This window comes from Cervus canadensis, chromosome 18 (genome assembly GCF_019320065.1).
Source record: "Cervus canadensis isolate Bull #8, Minnesota chromosome 18, ASM1932006v1, whole genome shotgun sequence".
Lineage (NCBI taxonomy): Eukaryota > Metazoa > Chordata > Mammalia > Artiodactyla > Cervidae > Cervus > Cervus canadensis.
The window spans coordinates 19059096-19074347 of NC_057403.1; the positions used below are offsets into that span (position 1 = coordinate 19059096).

Sequence of the window (15252 nt, forward strand, 5' to 3'; positions counted from 1 at the left end):
ATTTGAATCCAAGCTTAATTATTCCAGAAACCGCTATGATGTACAATCTCTCTGTGTTGTGAGATCCTGGGATAGGTCACGGGTACTGTTAGACGGCTGGCCTGAAGAGGGAGGAGGACCAGCCCTGTATACTTGGAGGAAAGATCGTAGGGACAGTGTGTGCTGTGCATAGTTGGCAGGAGAGCAGGATTTCCTCTGCTGAGCCCAGGCTTGGTGAAGGTGGTGTGGTCATCCATGGAGGTGAATGATTAAGATAGACGTTTGATGTGTGAAGAAATGCATTTTGAACAGTGGAATCTAATCCTACTTAGTGGCTATCAGGGGATTATATTATCTGTCTTTGAGGCTCTCTTCTGGTGATGTCCAGCCTTCCGAGTGAAATTGTCCCTCTGTTCCAGCCTTTGCTCATCTCGCCTCCTTTCTGAATTTTAATTGAATTTAAGAGTTGGTTTCCAGCATTCTTAATTGTGTCTGATTTTTGCATCGGTTTGATTTGAAACCACTTGTAGGCAGGGACTGCATCTTTTAAACTACTTATGTCTTTCTATGAATGCTTTGAGTTGGGCACGTGGTAGGTATTTTTGGTCAATTCTTAGCACTCATGATTATGTCATTTTGTTGGCAGTTAAAAATGAAGAAAGCAAAAAAAAAAAATTAAGAAAGCATGGACTTTTTTGTTTAGAGTGAATTTTCACTATAAACACAAGGGGGTGCTCTTTAACCATCAATGCCCAGTTTAAAAAAGACAAAAAAAGTTAGATGTCTGTTTTAAAGCCTCAGGAGGAAAGAGTATAGGGAATCTGCATTGGACAAATTCCTATAGAAACAGTCATAATACAATTAGATGGTAGATATTTTAGTTACTCTTTAAAATGGAAAAGCTCAGGGGAACTTCCTGGGCAGTCCAGTAGTTATGACTTTGCTTTCCAATGCAGGGAGTTCAGTCCTTAGTCCAGAAGCTAAGATCCCACATGCTCTTAGCCAAAAAACCAAAACATAAAACAGGCTACACTGTAACAAATTCATTAAAGAATTAAAAAAATAAAATGGAAAAGTTCATTTGTTATTTCCTGCCAAATTCAAATATTAAAAAAAAAAAAATTCCTTCCCAGGTATCTCCAGAAGACCCCGGAGCCCAGTTCTTGATCCGTACTGGGTCTGTTGGCCGAAACAGGGCTGAAGCCTCTTTGGAGCGAGCACAGAATCTCAACCCCATGGTGGATGTGAAGGTGGACACTGAGAATATAGAAAAGAAACCCGAGTCGTTTTTCACCCAATTTGATGCTGTAAGTTTCGTAGATAATGTAAAATCTGCTGTAAGAATTAAGCACTAGTTGTATGTATATTAGGTCCCCTGGGGTATTAGACTCTCAAATCTGAGCTTTTTCCCAATATAGTTTGTAGGCTGTTCTGTTCTTCGCTTTTAGTATTGGGTGGGCCAAAAAGTTGGTTCGGGTTTTTCTGTGCTATCTTAAGGAGAAACCCGAACCAGGTTTTTGGGCAACCCAAGCTGTTGCCCTAGTTGGGTGAAGTCTTATATTACCTTAGTGCGTATATGCCTCATTAGTGTTTGGCCTTAGTTTACTGAGTGTGTGGGGTAGGCAGACCCAAGCTGTTGAATCTGCTTTAGCTGCTTGTGAGTTGCTGCCTTTTGGTTTCTTCTTTCAGCATATTTCCCCCAAGATCAGTTTTCATCACTGGTGTTCTGTCTTCCTTCCAGAATCTTTGCACACAGCTTTAATACATTTCACTGCAAATGTTTTCTTCCGAAAACTTAACAAGTTGGTGATTAATTTCTGTAGCAGCGTCATTTTTTTGTTAGAAATATCAAACTCCAGTCTGTATTTTGTCTTTAAAAAGAGCACACCTGATCTTGGTCTGTCTATATCTCTTTCTTCCACACAGCCGCTTTGACCATGTTGCCATGGATAACTAGACAGAATCACTGTAGTCATAAGCCAAATGAAGCATATCTGACCTCATTTGATTTCACTGCCAAATCTCTGCAGAGGTGAAAGGATAAGTGAAATTCTGCTTTAGTGTCTACACGACCTTTCAGACATAGTTCCCTCCGCCCTGGAAGAGCTTAATAAATGTTGGATAACCATGTAATGGTCAGAGATGATCTGCTTGGTTTTTTAATGAAAGACCCATTACATGAGAGGTTAGGATTTGAGGTTGGTTTCCACGCCATTGTATCTCATACGTGCAAATGTGGGCCTCAAAGGATGGTTCATCTATGCGTTTTGTCCCTTTAAGATTTTTATTCACTCTGTTTTGTAAGTCCAGATATTGGAACATTTTCCATTTGGACATATGTCATCCTTCGTTTCTTTATCCATAGCAACAACATTTGGTTTACTCTAGGTGTCCTTGAACTTCTAGCCACTAAAGCTTTGTTAGAACTGAAACAAGGGGTTGTTGCTTGTATTAATATAAGGCATGTTCACGGGGCAAGCGTGACTTGTTTGAGCCATGTTTGACTGGTCCTCATAGGTTTTCACACTCAACTTTTGACTGCAGAGCTCCGTTCAGACAGTTTGCATGTTCAACTGCACCTGTCTTATCTTCTAGATTTGCTTTCTCCCCGGGTGGCTGCATCCTCTGAATGGCAGTGGTGACACACATTTCTCTGTGAGTGATATATCAGTGTTCAGGCTCCCAGACAGCAGCAAAGAGGGTTATCAAATGAAAACGTCCTTTGGGAATCTCTTCTCCAACTTTCTCTGTTCAGAAGGAAACACGTGCGATTTAGAAGTTGTCTTCCTGCTCCCAGTCACAAAACTTTTCCCGAAAAGATGGTGTCCTGTGCAGTAAAACGTAGCCATTTCCAATACCTCAACTTACTGGAACATGACCTGGAGGCCTCAGAGCAACATTGATGATTCCCCTGAGTGAATCACCAGCTCATTGTCTTAACTCTGAATGGGAGGTCACTTGGGCTATAACCTTTTCTTTTGTCCTTAAATTCAGATTAAGTTTCACATCGAAAACTGTGGAAAAATAATCTCAACGGGACTTGTTTATCTTCTTTATCATCACACATCAGTCAAAAGAAGGGGGGGTGATAGTGCCCTTGTATTTAAACATGACCTTTGGGTAAATTTTAAAAACTGGTTTTGTTTCTTGCTGTAGCTTAATCAGACTTTAATAAGTTTAATGATTTAGAAATAACTTACTCTGAGTTATATTACTGTCTTTTCATGTAAACTGTGAAGTGTGGTTTATGTATGTTCATGATTTAAGGAAACAAATTCATTGAGTGCCTGTTACTTAATAGCTCAACATGTTTCATTTTGGTCGCAGAAGGTGAGATGACAGTCTTGATGATTTACATTTTCTGCACACTGAAACCTGCAACTGTTCTTTTGTCTTCTAACCTGAGGATCCAAAGAACTTGTTGTACCAGTTTGAAACTGGCTTTAGACATGCCCAGAGAGACTGTTCATTAAGGTTTATTTAGACATCTGGGCGGTGAGTCATGGTCTGCCTAACTCACGTGCAGCCACTTTCTTTTCTTCTGCAGGTATGTCTGACTTGCTGCTCCAGGGACGTCATAGTGAAAGTTGACCAGATCTGTCACAAAAATAGCATCAAGTTCTTTACAGGAGATGTTTTTGGCTACCATGGATACACGTTTGCCAATCTTGGAGAGCATGAATTTGTAGAGTAAGTTCAGGGAAAGGAGGAGAGAACACAGCATTTTAAAATGTACTTTTACTCACGGGTAGGAAATGACTGAAATGGTTAGATAGCATCACCGACTCAATGGACATAAATTTGAGCAGACTCTGGGAGATAGTGAAGGACAGGGAATCCTGGTGTGCTACAGTCCATGGGATTGAAAAGAGTTGGGCATGACTTAGTGATTGAACAACACAACAGAACAGGAAATGACCCGTTTAAGGAAAGTATTTTACTCTAGTACTTAGAACTTTGGGAAATCAGTTAACAGCTTATTGAATACATAGATTGTGTGTTCAGAATTGTAGGAGAAGTGGCTCCTGCCTTCCAAATTGGTGGTCTCCCCTAGAGCAGGGGGTCCCCAACTCCCAGACCCCCGACTGGTACCAGTCTTTGACCTGTTAGGAAACAGGCTGCTGCAGCAGGAGGTGGGCGGAGCTTCACCTCCTGCTCCCCATCACTTGCATTACCACTTGAACCATCCCCCGCCCTGACCATGGAAAGATTGTCTTCCACAGAACTGGTGTGCCCCCCACCCCACCCCCCACCATGCAAAAAAGGTTGGAAACAGCTGCTCTAGGTCATGAGAAAGGCATTTCTAAGGTGATGAAAGCACACTGCATGGGTATCTGATCAGTCTGGGCTTTGCTTTCTGTTTAGGGACGACTTGATTAGATTGTATACATTTGTTTCCCAGCTTGGGCTTTTGTGTGTTTAGGTTTGAGAGCTAATAAACTGAGTACTAACTAGTTAAATGGGCAACTCTGGAGGCACTCTCAGCCAGAGTCTACCTTGGAACATCTCCAGGGTCCAGAGGCAACTCTGGTGGAACAAACAGACCTCCTTTTCTTGCACCTTGAGGTTGCAGATCATGGGTAAGTCTCACATGATGAGACCTACCATATTTTGAACTTACAGCTTCTAGATGAAAGATGGTGATGATACCATTCTTGTAAGATGACAAGAGTTGGTTTGGGGGCTGTGACTTTTGACCATGGCCTTGCCGATGAGAGATAAAGAGAGACCCTGTGTGGTAGTGAAGCCGCCCACCAGGAGTCAAGACAGGAACTGCTTCTTTCATTGAACTTCTCAGGGGAGCCCCTGAACTCTCTTCAGTCTGCAGGTTTCTTGCCTGTGAAGTCAAGATGGGGGAAGGATAGACATGTTCAGAATCTCTTGTAACTCTAATGTGTGATGGCTTTAAGAAAATATAGTCTTTGGGCATGTTCTAAATGGACAAAGAAGCCACTGTAGAGAAAAGAAGGCCAGATTATTTGAAGGTGAGCTCCCCATGGTAGATGGGAGGGATTGAATTCAGGGAATGTTTACAACATCTATTGAGAACATACTGTGTGCTTGGCAGTCTGCCAAGCAATTGGTTATTTCTCTTAATAATCCTGCAGGGGTTACTATTCCCACATAGTGGGTAAATGCCACATCAGGTAGTGTGGTGCCGGGCTGGGATCTGAGCCCAGATCAGTGTGAGATGTTGCTCTTAACCACCATCCATTCCATGCAGTGAGCTGGTGATGCTCTTTTTGTTCTCATGGCATATTTCACAGGGTAAAACTCTATTCCCTCTGCTTATCATCCTCTAGGGAGAAAACCAAAGTTGCCAAAGTCAGTCAAGGAGTAGAAGATGGACCTGATACCAAGAGAGCCAAACTTGATTCATCTGAGACAACCATGGTCAAGAAGGTATGTTGATGCAGCTGATTCACTTTGTTGTACATTAGAAACTAACCCAGCATTGTAAAGCAGCTGTAATTGTGCTGTTGCTGTTTTAGTTGCTAAGTCATATCTGACTTTTTTGCAACCCCATGGACTGTGTAGCCTGCTAGGCTTCTCTGTCCATGGGATTTCCCAGACAAGAATGCTATACTCAGTAAAAATTAAGAAAAAAGTTATGTTGGGGGGGGGAGTGTTAAGTCAAAAAGCCCTGGGGTCCTGGAGGCTCCAGGCCATAACCAGGGAAGGAAACATGTGGCCCTGAAGGGGCCTGGGCAGAGTGGGCCAGCGCTTGTCCTCTTTACAGGGGGGCAGACGTGCTTAGTGCCAGCTGGCTGCTGCCATGAGGTTGTGTGTTCAGTAGCTAAGTCATGTCTGAGTCTTTGCGACCACCTGGACTGCAGCATGCCAGGCTTCCCTGTCCTTCACTATCTCAGAGTTTTCCCAAGCTCATGTCCATTGAGTTGGTGATGCCATTCAACCATCTCAACCTCTGTGGCCTTCCTCTCCTGCCCTCAGTCTTTCTCAGCATCAGGGTCTTTTACAGTGAGTCAACTCTTCACATCAGGTGGCCAGATTATTGGAGCTTCAGCTTCAGCATCAGTCCTTCCAATTTCCTTTAGGATTGACTGGTTTGATCTCCTTGCATTCCAACGGACTCTCAAGAGTCTTTTCTAGCACCACAGCTTGAAAGCATCAGTTCTTCAGTGCTCAACCTTCTCTGTAGTCAAACTCTCACATTCCTACATGACTCTTGGAGAAACCGTAGCTTTGACTATATGGACCTTTGTAGACTAAGTGATGTCTCTGTTTTTTAATATGCTGTCTGGGTTGGTCATAGCTTTTCTTCCAAGGAGCAAGCATCTTTTAATTTCATGGCTGCCGTCATTGTCTGCAGTGATTTTGGAGCCCAAGAAAAGAAAATCTGTCATTGTTTCCGCTCTTTCCCCATCTATTTGCTGTGAAGTGATGGGACCAGATGCCATGATCCTAGTTCATTGAATGTTGAGTTTTAAGCCAGCTTTGTCACTCTCCTCTTTCACTCTCAAGAGGCTCTTTAGTTCCTCTTCGCTTTCTGCCATTAGAGTGGTATCATCTACATAACTGAGGCTATTCATATTTCTCCTGGCAATCTTGAATCCAGCTTGTGAGTCATCCAGCCTGGCATTTCACATGATGTATTCTGTGTATCGGTTAAATAAGCAGGGTGACAATATACAGCCTTGACGTACTCCTTTCCCAATTTGGAGCCAGTCTGTTGTTCCATGTCTGGTTCTAGGTGTTGCTTTCTCAGGGTCAGATAAGGTGGCCTGGTATTGCCTTCTCTTTAAGAATTTTCTAGTTTGTTGTGATCTACACAATCAAAGGGTTTAGCGTAGTCAATGAAGAAGACGACGTAGATGGTCTTCTGGAGAAAATGTGGACCAAGTGATGCCCAGATGTGATTTTTCATTGCTTTTTTAAAATAAAGTTTATGGCTTTTTCCCCACCAAATAACCTTTTAAGATGAAAGGTCTTACTATTGACAAGTGTTCTCAGGTATATCTATTTTTTTGAACATAGTTTATGTTAGGGGCTTAGTCTCTGCTAGGATTGGTACTATTAATTCATTTTACATAAGAAAGAGTGGAAAGAGAATCAGTAGGTAGATGATGGTTTCGTAGCTAGTGTTGGAATTTGAGAAGGGAATTCACTCGATGAGGAAAACAAACCCAAGTGGCCAGAATTGGTTTTGTTAAACCAAGAGGAAAGACATGGCCAAGCCCATATTTACTCTTTACTTTGTAGATTTTGTTGAGAAAGAAAACCAGCTGGGCAGGGCGTTGAGTTAAAATTGCTCTAAAGGGGGGATTCTAGGAGTGCAGAAACCACAAAAGAGACTGCAGAAAACCACAAAAGTGGAACTCTTGAGTTTCCAGCAAGGCTGCGTTGGAGATTTTCTTTCTCTTGCTCTTTATGTTTGTGTGGAATAGTTCAACGCTGTGAGTGCGATACAGAGAATTATTAAGCCCTAATTTTAGTGTCTATTCACAGGACCATAATTGTCCAGAGCGAACATTAGTGTTTTGGCCAAAACTTGCGTCTTTTTCTTTCTTCCTTTCTTTCTTTCTTCTTGAGGCCCAGTCAAGCTTTATCTGAATGGCTCCGTGAGTTTGGTTGGGGGAGATAAATTGTTAACTAAGGGAGGAGGACAAAAGCAGCTTTGTGGGTGCTGTCAATTTATAAATCACACCCTCTTACGAGTGTGACACTTGGCCTTGGTGTGAAGGGTTTTATGGCTTAAGGGCCTCCTCTGATTGAGGCGGGCCTTTCACATTCAAATGGAGAGAGCCCTAGCCTTGTGAGCCCTGCACAGCGGGAAGTTTTCTGGGAGTCAGTCTGCTGGTGCCCACTGGGGCGAATCTGGAAACCTCTTTTGGGAGCCACTTTAGCGAGCTATGAGGAGAATGTGGGCAGCCCTGGCAGGCCCTGGGTGGCCTCTGCGTACCATTCTGCGGGCTCTTCAGGCACACAGCTCTTTGTGTAGCCTCTTCCTCCACGGGGCCCAATTTGAAGGTATCAAAATATTCCCCAGCTGACATTGTTAGTCAGCTGTTTCACGGGGACAATTCAGGCTTGGATTCCAACCCCAAGCCGTGAAGGTCGTGAGGCATGCAGGGCATTCCTCATGACAATCTCCGGGATTCCAAACCTTGTCTTTGTGCGGCCTCCCCGGGAGCTGCGGAAGGCGAGGGGCCAGGCCGGGGCTCGGCCACCTTGCGAGAATGTGCCGTCTCCATTTTGGCAGTGACTGCTCCACAGTTTCGAAGTTTTCCTCCAATTCAAAAATCCCTGGGTTTAGATTCTGCCCTTTCAACTAGTTGGGCTCTGCTGAGCCGCGCAGGCTGGGGGTGGGGAAGCAGCCACTTCCTGTTTCCTGTGAAAGGCCCCTGGCGAGGGTTCCCTCCCCTCCCCCTTTTCCTTGGGCTCAGCCCTATGCTGTACAGCCACTTGCGCTTGAAGGTACACATTGTGCGCCGAAATTAGAAACGTTAAAAAACAAAGAGGAAAAACAGAGCCTGTGGTTTTCACACCGTCTAGGAAGATGCTGGCCGGGCCTTTCTAGCACCTGTGCGACGGTGAGAACTACAGTGGTGGGCAGATGCCCAGCCCAGAGACTGGTGCTCAGGAGGACACTGTGTGCTTCCTTTGGTGCCCAGGAGGAGTCATGAGACAGATTTCCCCAGAAACAGGTCTCGGGCACAGACGTGAAGTGGGTACCCATATACAGCACGTAAAGGAGATGGCAGCGGTTTTATGATGAGGAAGTGTCTGGAAAGGTTTCTCTGAGGAAGAGTTGTCAGAGTTGAAATGTGAAGAACAGACTGGCAAGCGCCAAAGCCAAGATCAGCACCCAGTCACAGGAAACAGGGTCAAGAAGAAGCTCAGATGTTGAGACAAAATGACTCTGACTTCCCTGGCTCCAAACAGCCAATTCTTTCTGTATCTGTGAGTTGCAGAATGCCTACTGTGTACAAGGCACTGCATCTGGTGCAAGGAAGTGCGTTAGTTGTCTTATCTCCATTTACAGCAGATCCTGAAGCCCAGAGAAGTTAAGGGACCTGCCCGAGATCACACAGCTCTGTCAGAAGGAAGGACTAGGAGGGCTTCCCTGGTGGCTCAGATGGTAAAGAATCCACCTACACTGCAGGAGACCTGGGTTTGATTCCTGGGTCAAGAAGGCCCCCTGGAGAAGGGAATGGCTACTCACTCCAATATTCTTGCTTGGAGAATCCCATAGACAGAGGAGCCTGGCGGGTACAGTCCATGGGGTCACAAGGAGTCAGACGTGACTGAGAGGCTAACACAGGGAGGGGGAGAACACAGGTAGTGGCCGAGGGTGCAGGTCTGCTTTATCACCATAAGGTGCATCCCCTTGGAGTTTCCAGGATGACTTGAAGTTTGGTTAGGATGGCGGGGTGAAATATGTGAAAATCAGGATCACTTCTGAAAACTTTCAGGATGAATGACCACCAGTGTGCTCCCATGTTGCTGCTTATGTTTCTTTATTGTTAGGGGGCTACCGGATAGGAGGGGATAGATTCCTGAGGGTGGATATGCTCTGTGATAGCTTTTTAAAGATTAAACATAAAGATTTGCTTCTGACATGCTAAGAAGTACAGACTTAATTTTACCACTTCTGAAGTAGTGGGTGACTAATTTGGGCCCTGGAAATCCCTTTTTCATGAATTAGTTGTGAAATTCCACAGTTGAAGAGTGATTCATTGTTTTGATTTCTCCCTTTCTGAGCCCTTTGTTGACAACTCTCTCATCCTCCTGTCAGTCCCATCTTTAAAAGCACCATTCCTGGTGACTGACTAGTGTAGCTCCTCCTCTCCTCTGTGGCACATTGATTGTAGCACCCGTTGCCCCTCAGATGACTTGTCAGTGTCTCTCTTCATTCACGTAAACTCCATTCGACCTGGGCCAGGCAGTTTTGCTCACAGCTGTGTTGCTAGTGCAGTGCCCACACGTTCGTGTTCAGTACCTGTTTGTTCACTGTGCGGTAGTGGCTGTTGCAGCAGCATAACATGACCCAACTTGGGAGATTACTGTCATTGTAAAAAGGATTTGTTCATTAGTTAGAAAGGATTTAACTTTCTTTGTGATTGAATAAATTGATTAGTGTTGTAGTATGTTAGTTCTCATAGTTGAGGTTATTTGAACTGAGCTGAGAGAACAGACTTTTAAAGAAGACAAGATTCTTGGTGAGGAATGTGGAGAAGTCTGTTATTGAGTTGTTGGCTGGACCAGAACCTGTAGGCCAGAGAGGCCTGTCAGAGTGACTTGGTGTGTTTGTGGTTGGGGGGGCAGGCAGGGAGGGGGCAGGGTGTATATTGCAGAGGATTTGGTGGGAAGCTGATGGTAGGTCTCCCAAGTAGAAGAGTTTTGGAGCGGTGCTGGTGGTGCCTTGTCTCATCGGAGAGAAGTTTCTCGGTTCTATGGATGAGGAATAGAAGTCCCTGCCAGCATCACAGCACAGTCTTGTCTGTGTGTATGTGTGATATTTGATACATAAAAATCATGTGATATCAGTGCAAGTTACAAAACCTAACAATAAAGCAAACACTATCCACCTTAATAACCAGAAGTTTTCCAGGACCCTTGTACCAATCTGCATGTTCCTCCTCTGTCTCCTCCTCAGGTCTGCTGGCACGTTTGTACAGGTTTACTAAGGTATCCATAAAGCGTGGACATAGGCCGGCTTGGCATAGTGCTTTATCATGTGTTTGTAAATCTCAGCAATGGAATGACGCTTACTAGGTGATGTTGTAGGGTAGAAGTTAAGAATGTAGAGCTAAACCACCATGAAACCACCACCCAGTTTAAAGCATGAAACACGATTGGGTGGTCGAGGCCATTTGGATGCCCCTCGCCCACATGAGGAACCGCTGTCCTCAGGCATGTTTCTCATTCCCGTGCATTTCTTCTTCCTGCTCACCTGTGTTTCCAAGCAATACAGAATTGTTTGGCATGCTTTTTAACTTCTTAAAAATTGGTTTTACATGCTTTTTTTTTTCACGTACTTTTTAAGAGTAACTTTGTGAGGCCATCTGTGTTTGTGTGTAGGTCTGGAGCTTTGCTGTCCATTATGGTAGCCACCAGCTGCATGTGGCCATTCAAATTAAAATTAATAAAATTAAATTTATTTTATTTATTTTTTCGGGGGGTAATAAAATTTAATTTAAAAATTCAGTTCTGCAGTCTCACTAGCCACATTTCACATGCTCAGTAACCACACGTGGCGTGTGGCATCCATATTGCAAAGCACCCATATACAAAGTTTTCTTGTCATCATTGCAAGTTCTCTTGGACAACAGTTATTGCAAGACAGTTTTTTTGGTGGGTTTTTTGTTTATTTGTTTTGACCACAGAGTATTGTGTGAAAACATTACTATTTAATCTCCTGTTAATAGGTATTTAGCTATGTAAGTTTTTGGTGTTACATATGATGCTGCAGTCAGTGTTGTGTGCATACATAGATAATCTCTTTGGATAGGTGTGTGATTTCTCTAGGGCATAGGAGAATTAGAATGTGTACACCTTCAACTTCACCAGACTCCAAAAAATAAGTCTTAAGGAGTTTTCTCTATTTACATTTCAACCCAGCAGCATGTAACAGTAACATTTGGTAACTTTGGGCTCTTTTGCCACTCTGCTGAGTGTGAAAACTGTCTCGGGTTGTGGTTGTCAGTTGTTAAAATGCTTTTGAAAACTACAGTCTCTGATAAGTAGGTGTGGAAATTAGACCTCGAAATCTGTAGTTTGAAAGTTGTTTCAATTCTGATTTACATGCTGCTTTACTTCCAGATCTTTATCATTTGTTATAGATGTTCAGCCTGATTTTAAAAAGTAAAATAGGGTACTTCCCTGGTGGTCCAGGGGTTAAGATTCGATGCTTCCATTGCAGGAGGCACGGATTTGATCCCTAGTTAGGGAATTAAGATCCCACATGCTGTGTGGCACAGCCAAAAAAAACCCCACAAGAAAACAAAATGGTTTCACAAGTTCCAATGTGGAAAATATAGAACTGAGAAAATGTGAATCCTGCTACCCAATAATGTCACTATTCTTTTTATGCATGTACATAATAAATTAGAGTGCTAGTTAATATATGTAAATATATACAAGACATACATAATGACCTAATGTATGTGGCATATATATATGTATTGTCTTTTCCTTTTTTCACTCCGTGTATTTTTTTTTTTTTTCACTCCGTGTATTTTTGTAAGCACTTCTCAAATCTTTGTGTCTACTTTGGAGAGCATGCTTCTGTTCTACTCTTTTATTTATTGAGGTATAGTTGGCATACAGTTGGAGAACATTTTAAGTGGCTGTCTGGTAGGTCTTCCTCGCTTTGTCGTGCCGTGATCTATTGAGCCAGTTTCCTATTGCACAGAGGTTATTGCAGTCTTCCACTATCTAAATGGCTCAGCACAACCCCTTAATTTGATAGCTGATAGACTGTGTGGAGAATTCATCTTTTATATTTACTGTTGGGCTTTTTGGCAAATGAAAGGCAGGTGGGTCTTATCAGCTCCTGGGTGTTTGTTGGAAATCTGCTCCGATCTATGCTGTGCCTTTCACTGTGGTCTCTGCCTCAGGAAGCCGCTGCCCAGTGTAAGAAGGCTTGTTATGAGTCTTAACTAGACTCTCAGACCGAAATCCTCAAGGCCCAGAATGATCAGGGACGAAAATGGGACTGTGGAGGGGAGTGGGTGAGGCCTACCAGACAGGGATTCATGAGCTGAGGACATGGTGGAACAGGAGGGGTTACTTCGTTTGGGTGAATGGTAGCGGCTGCTACCTCGCAGGCTCTGTGGCTGCTTCATCTGAAGGCTCTTCACCCCCTAAAGCTCTGTTAGGCAGCCTTTTCTCTTTATAAACTCGATGCCAGTGAGGTGGGTAAGGCAGGCATCGCCTTTTGCTTCTGTTCTACTACAGATTAGGCAGCTTGGTTAAGTTTTATTTTTGTCATGAGCCACGATAGTAGAGTTTGGATACTTTGAACCAAAAACGGGGGTGTTAATTGGAGGCAGGCTGCAGTAGCCCAAGAAGCATGGAGTTTTATTCCTGTGATCTGAGAAGAGGAAAAAACCAGGGCAGCTGTGAAGCCCTGAAGGCAGCAGAAATCTGGCCTTTCTCTTTAGAGTTCTGCCATGAATGTGTCTCTATTTCCAGCTTTCTATTCTTGATTAAGGAATCTGGTGGGCCTGGCTTGGATCGTGTGACCACCTCAGACTCTGTCACCTGTGCTGGTGGGTTGGTACACATTAAAGCCAAGGACACAGAGGCCTCCTCCTTAGATCCCAGGAAACTTCTCTAAAAGTTGTCTGCCACAGACCCAAGAGAGGTGAAGTCATTGGTCCACGGTCACAGACTAGTGGCAGAACTGGGACTAAATCTGCCCTAAAGTTGGGAAGGGCAAAGGGCCTCTACCCTTGGCCGTGGTGCTCTAGAAGGTCCCACTCCGGCCTTCCTCCAGCCGTTCCCCTCACAGGGTAAGGATCCCATGAGATCAAGAAGGTGCATCTGCCAGGTTCCCGTAGCCTTCCCCCCAGTTCTCAACCCCATTCTGGGTACCTGGACCCCTGGAATCTCCTGGCCAGATAGCCTCAGACCCACTTTCTAGGCTTTTGTGGACTGCTTCCCTGTCTGCCTCTGGAGTGTGGACCTTACCACAGCGTCTGAATGCCTCGGCCTGAGGATTAGATGTTTTGGTGGGGAAGGATGGGCAAAGCCTTATGCAAAGTCAGGTTCAAAGCTCCTTACATTGTGGGTGAGCCAGAATGAGATGGGGGTGACCTTCCCAGGGTACCTCATCTGACACAGGACTCCTATGCAGTGTGAGAATTCCAAATTTGAACCTGGTTTTCCAGGTGGTTATGAAGGAGGTTTATTTGTCAAGGCAGGAGAATACAATATACTTTACTTAATAGCTTATTAGTGTAATTTATAACTGGATATATAGACATGATATATGGGTTTTCATTTGTACTCTTACCCTCAGGCCCTGAAAGCGTTAGAGGCAGGTCTGCCTCGAACTGATTCTAGAACCAACTTTTTTCCCCTTTATTCTTCGTATAATGGCCTAACAAATCAGTGGATTCTTAGCATTGGTCTTAGCCAGGCAAACTACAAAAATTTTGAATGAAAGTCTTGGTGGCTTTTGAAACCTGGTAAGACTTTTCTTTATTGTGATGTCATCTCCAGATCGTACTGCTGATGGCTTGACCTGTATTGTAAGACTTGTTAAGAAGGGTCTGGCCCTGGAGAAGGAAATGGCAACCCACTCCAGTATTTTTGCCTGGAGAATTCCAGGGACAGAGGAGCCTGGTGGTCTACAGTCCATGGGGTTGCAAAGAGTCGGACATGACTGGGCAGTTAACACTTTGACTTTCAAAATCACATAGAAAAGTTAAAGTACAGAGATCAAAGTACTTAAGGCAACGTTGTCAATGCTTTGAAGAAACAGGAATATTCCTATGATTATTATAAAATCAAGCTTTTAACTTATATGGAGGGTCTCACAGATTTTTGATAAAATGATCTGCTACATGGAAATTAATAGCAAAATACAAAGAAGAAAAGTAAGGAGGGAAGGAGAAAGGAAGAAAAGCTAATATTGTGTAAATAGAAAGAAAATTTGCAGTACAATGAAAATATTGTAGAAACCTGAAAAGCAAAATAAATATTTAGCAATAGAAGAATGGAGGGGAAAAAAAAAAAAAGAAGAGTCTGGCAAGTCTATACCAAACACTAAATGTCACACTGGTTGACTACATGACTTATCTTCTAAGGTCAGACAGACCCATTGACCAAAAGGTTTGAGGGGATTACAGACATCTTGTATACTAGGTTTTACAATGGATCCAAACCCCAGAGGAGTGATTATGGAGAGGCAGAAAGCCACCTTACAAACCATGGCTGTTTTTTATTTTCACCAGCAGTTTGTATTTTCATCTTTCAAATCCATTTTGATCTTCAGCAGGCTGTGGAAACTGCCTGGTAGCTAATAGATCTTGGTTCACTTAGCCTGGTAAATTGTACCATTGTGTCTTCTTTCTGTTTTCTTTTTCTTTCTGATGTGTGTGGGGTGGGGGTGGGGAGTTGGTAGAGGGAAGAAAGGAAGACACATACCTCTGTAAGTCTGAAGTTTTATACACTTGCACACACACATATACTAGTTTAAACTTGGTAGAAGTAGCTAACAACTATATGAGAATAAGGTGCCACTGCCTTACTCCGAAATATTTTAGTCTGTATTTTCTCAAATAAGGTATTCTCCATGATCAG

At 43.6% G+C, this 15252-nt stretch overlaps 1 protein-coding gene across 2 annotated transcripts in view; it reads left to right on the plus strand.

Annotated features, from left to right (window-relative positions):
• SAE1 (SUMO1 activating enzyme subunit 1) overlaps positions 1 to 15252 on the plus strand; it is a 61552-nt gene that overhangs the window by 16442 nt on the left and 29858 nt on the right. For both annotated transcript variants that reach the window (XM_043435626.1, XM_043435625.1), the window contains exons 3-5: positions 1113 to 1286; positions 3527 to 3669; positions 5283 to 5382. In XM_043435626.1, the coding sequence (XP_043291561.1) occupies positions 1113 to 1286; positions 3527 to 3669; positions 5283 to 5382 (417 nt within the window). The remainder of the gene's footprint in view (positions 1 to 1112; positions 1287 to 3526; positions 3670 to 5282; positions 5383 to 15252) is intronic.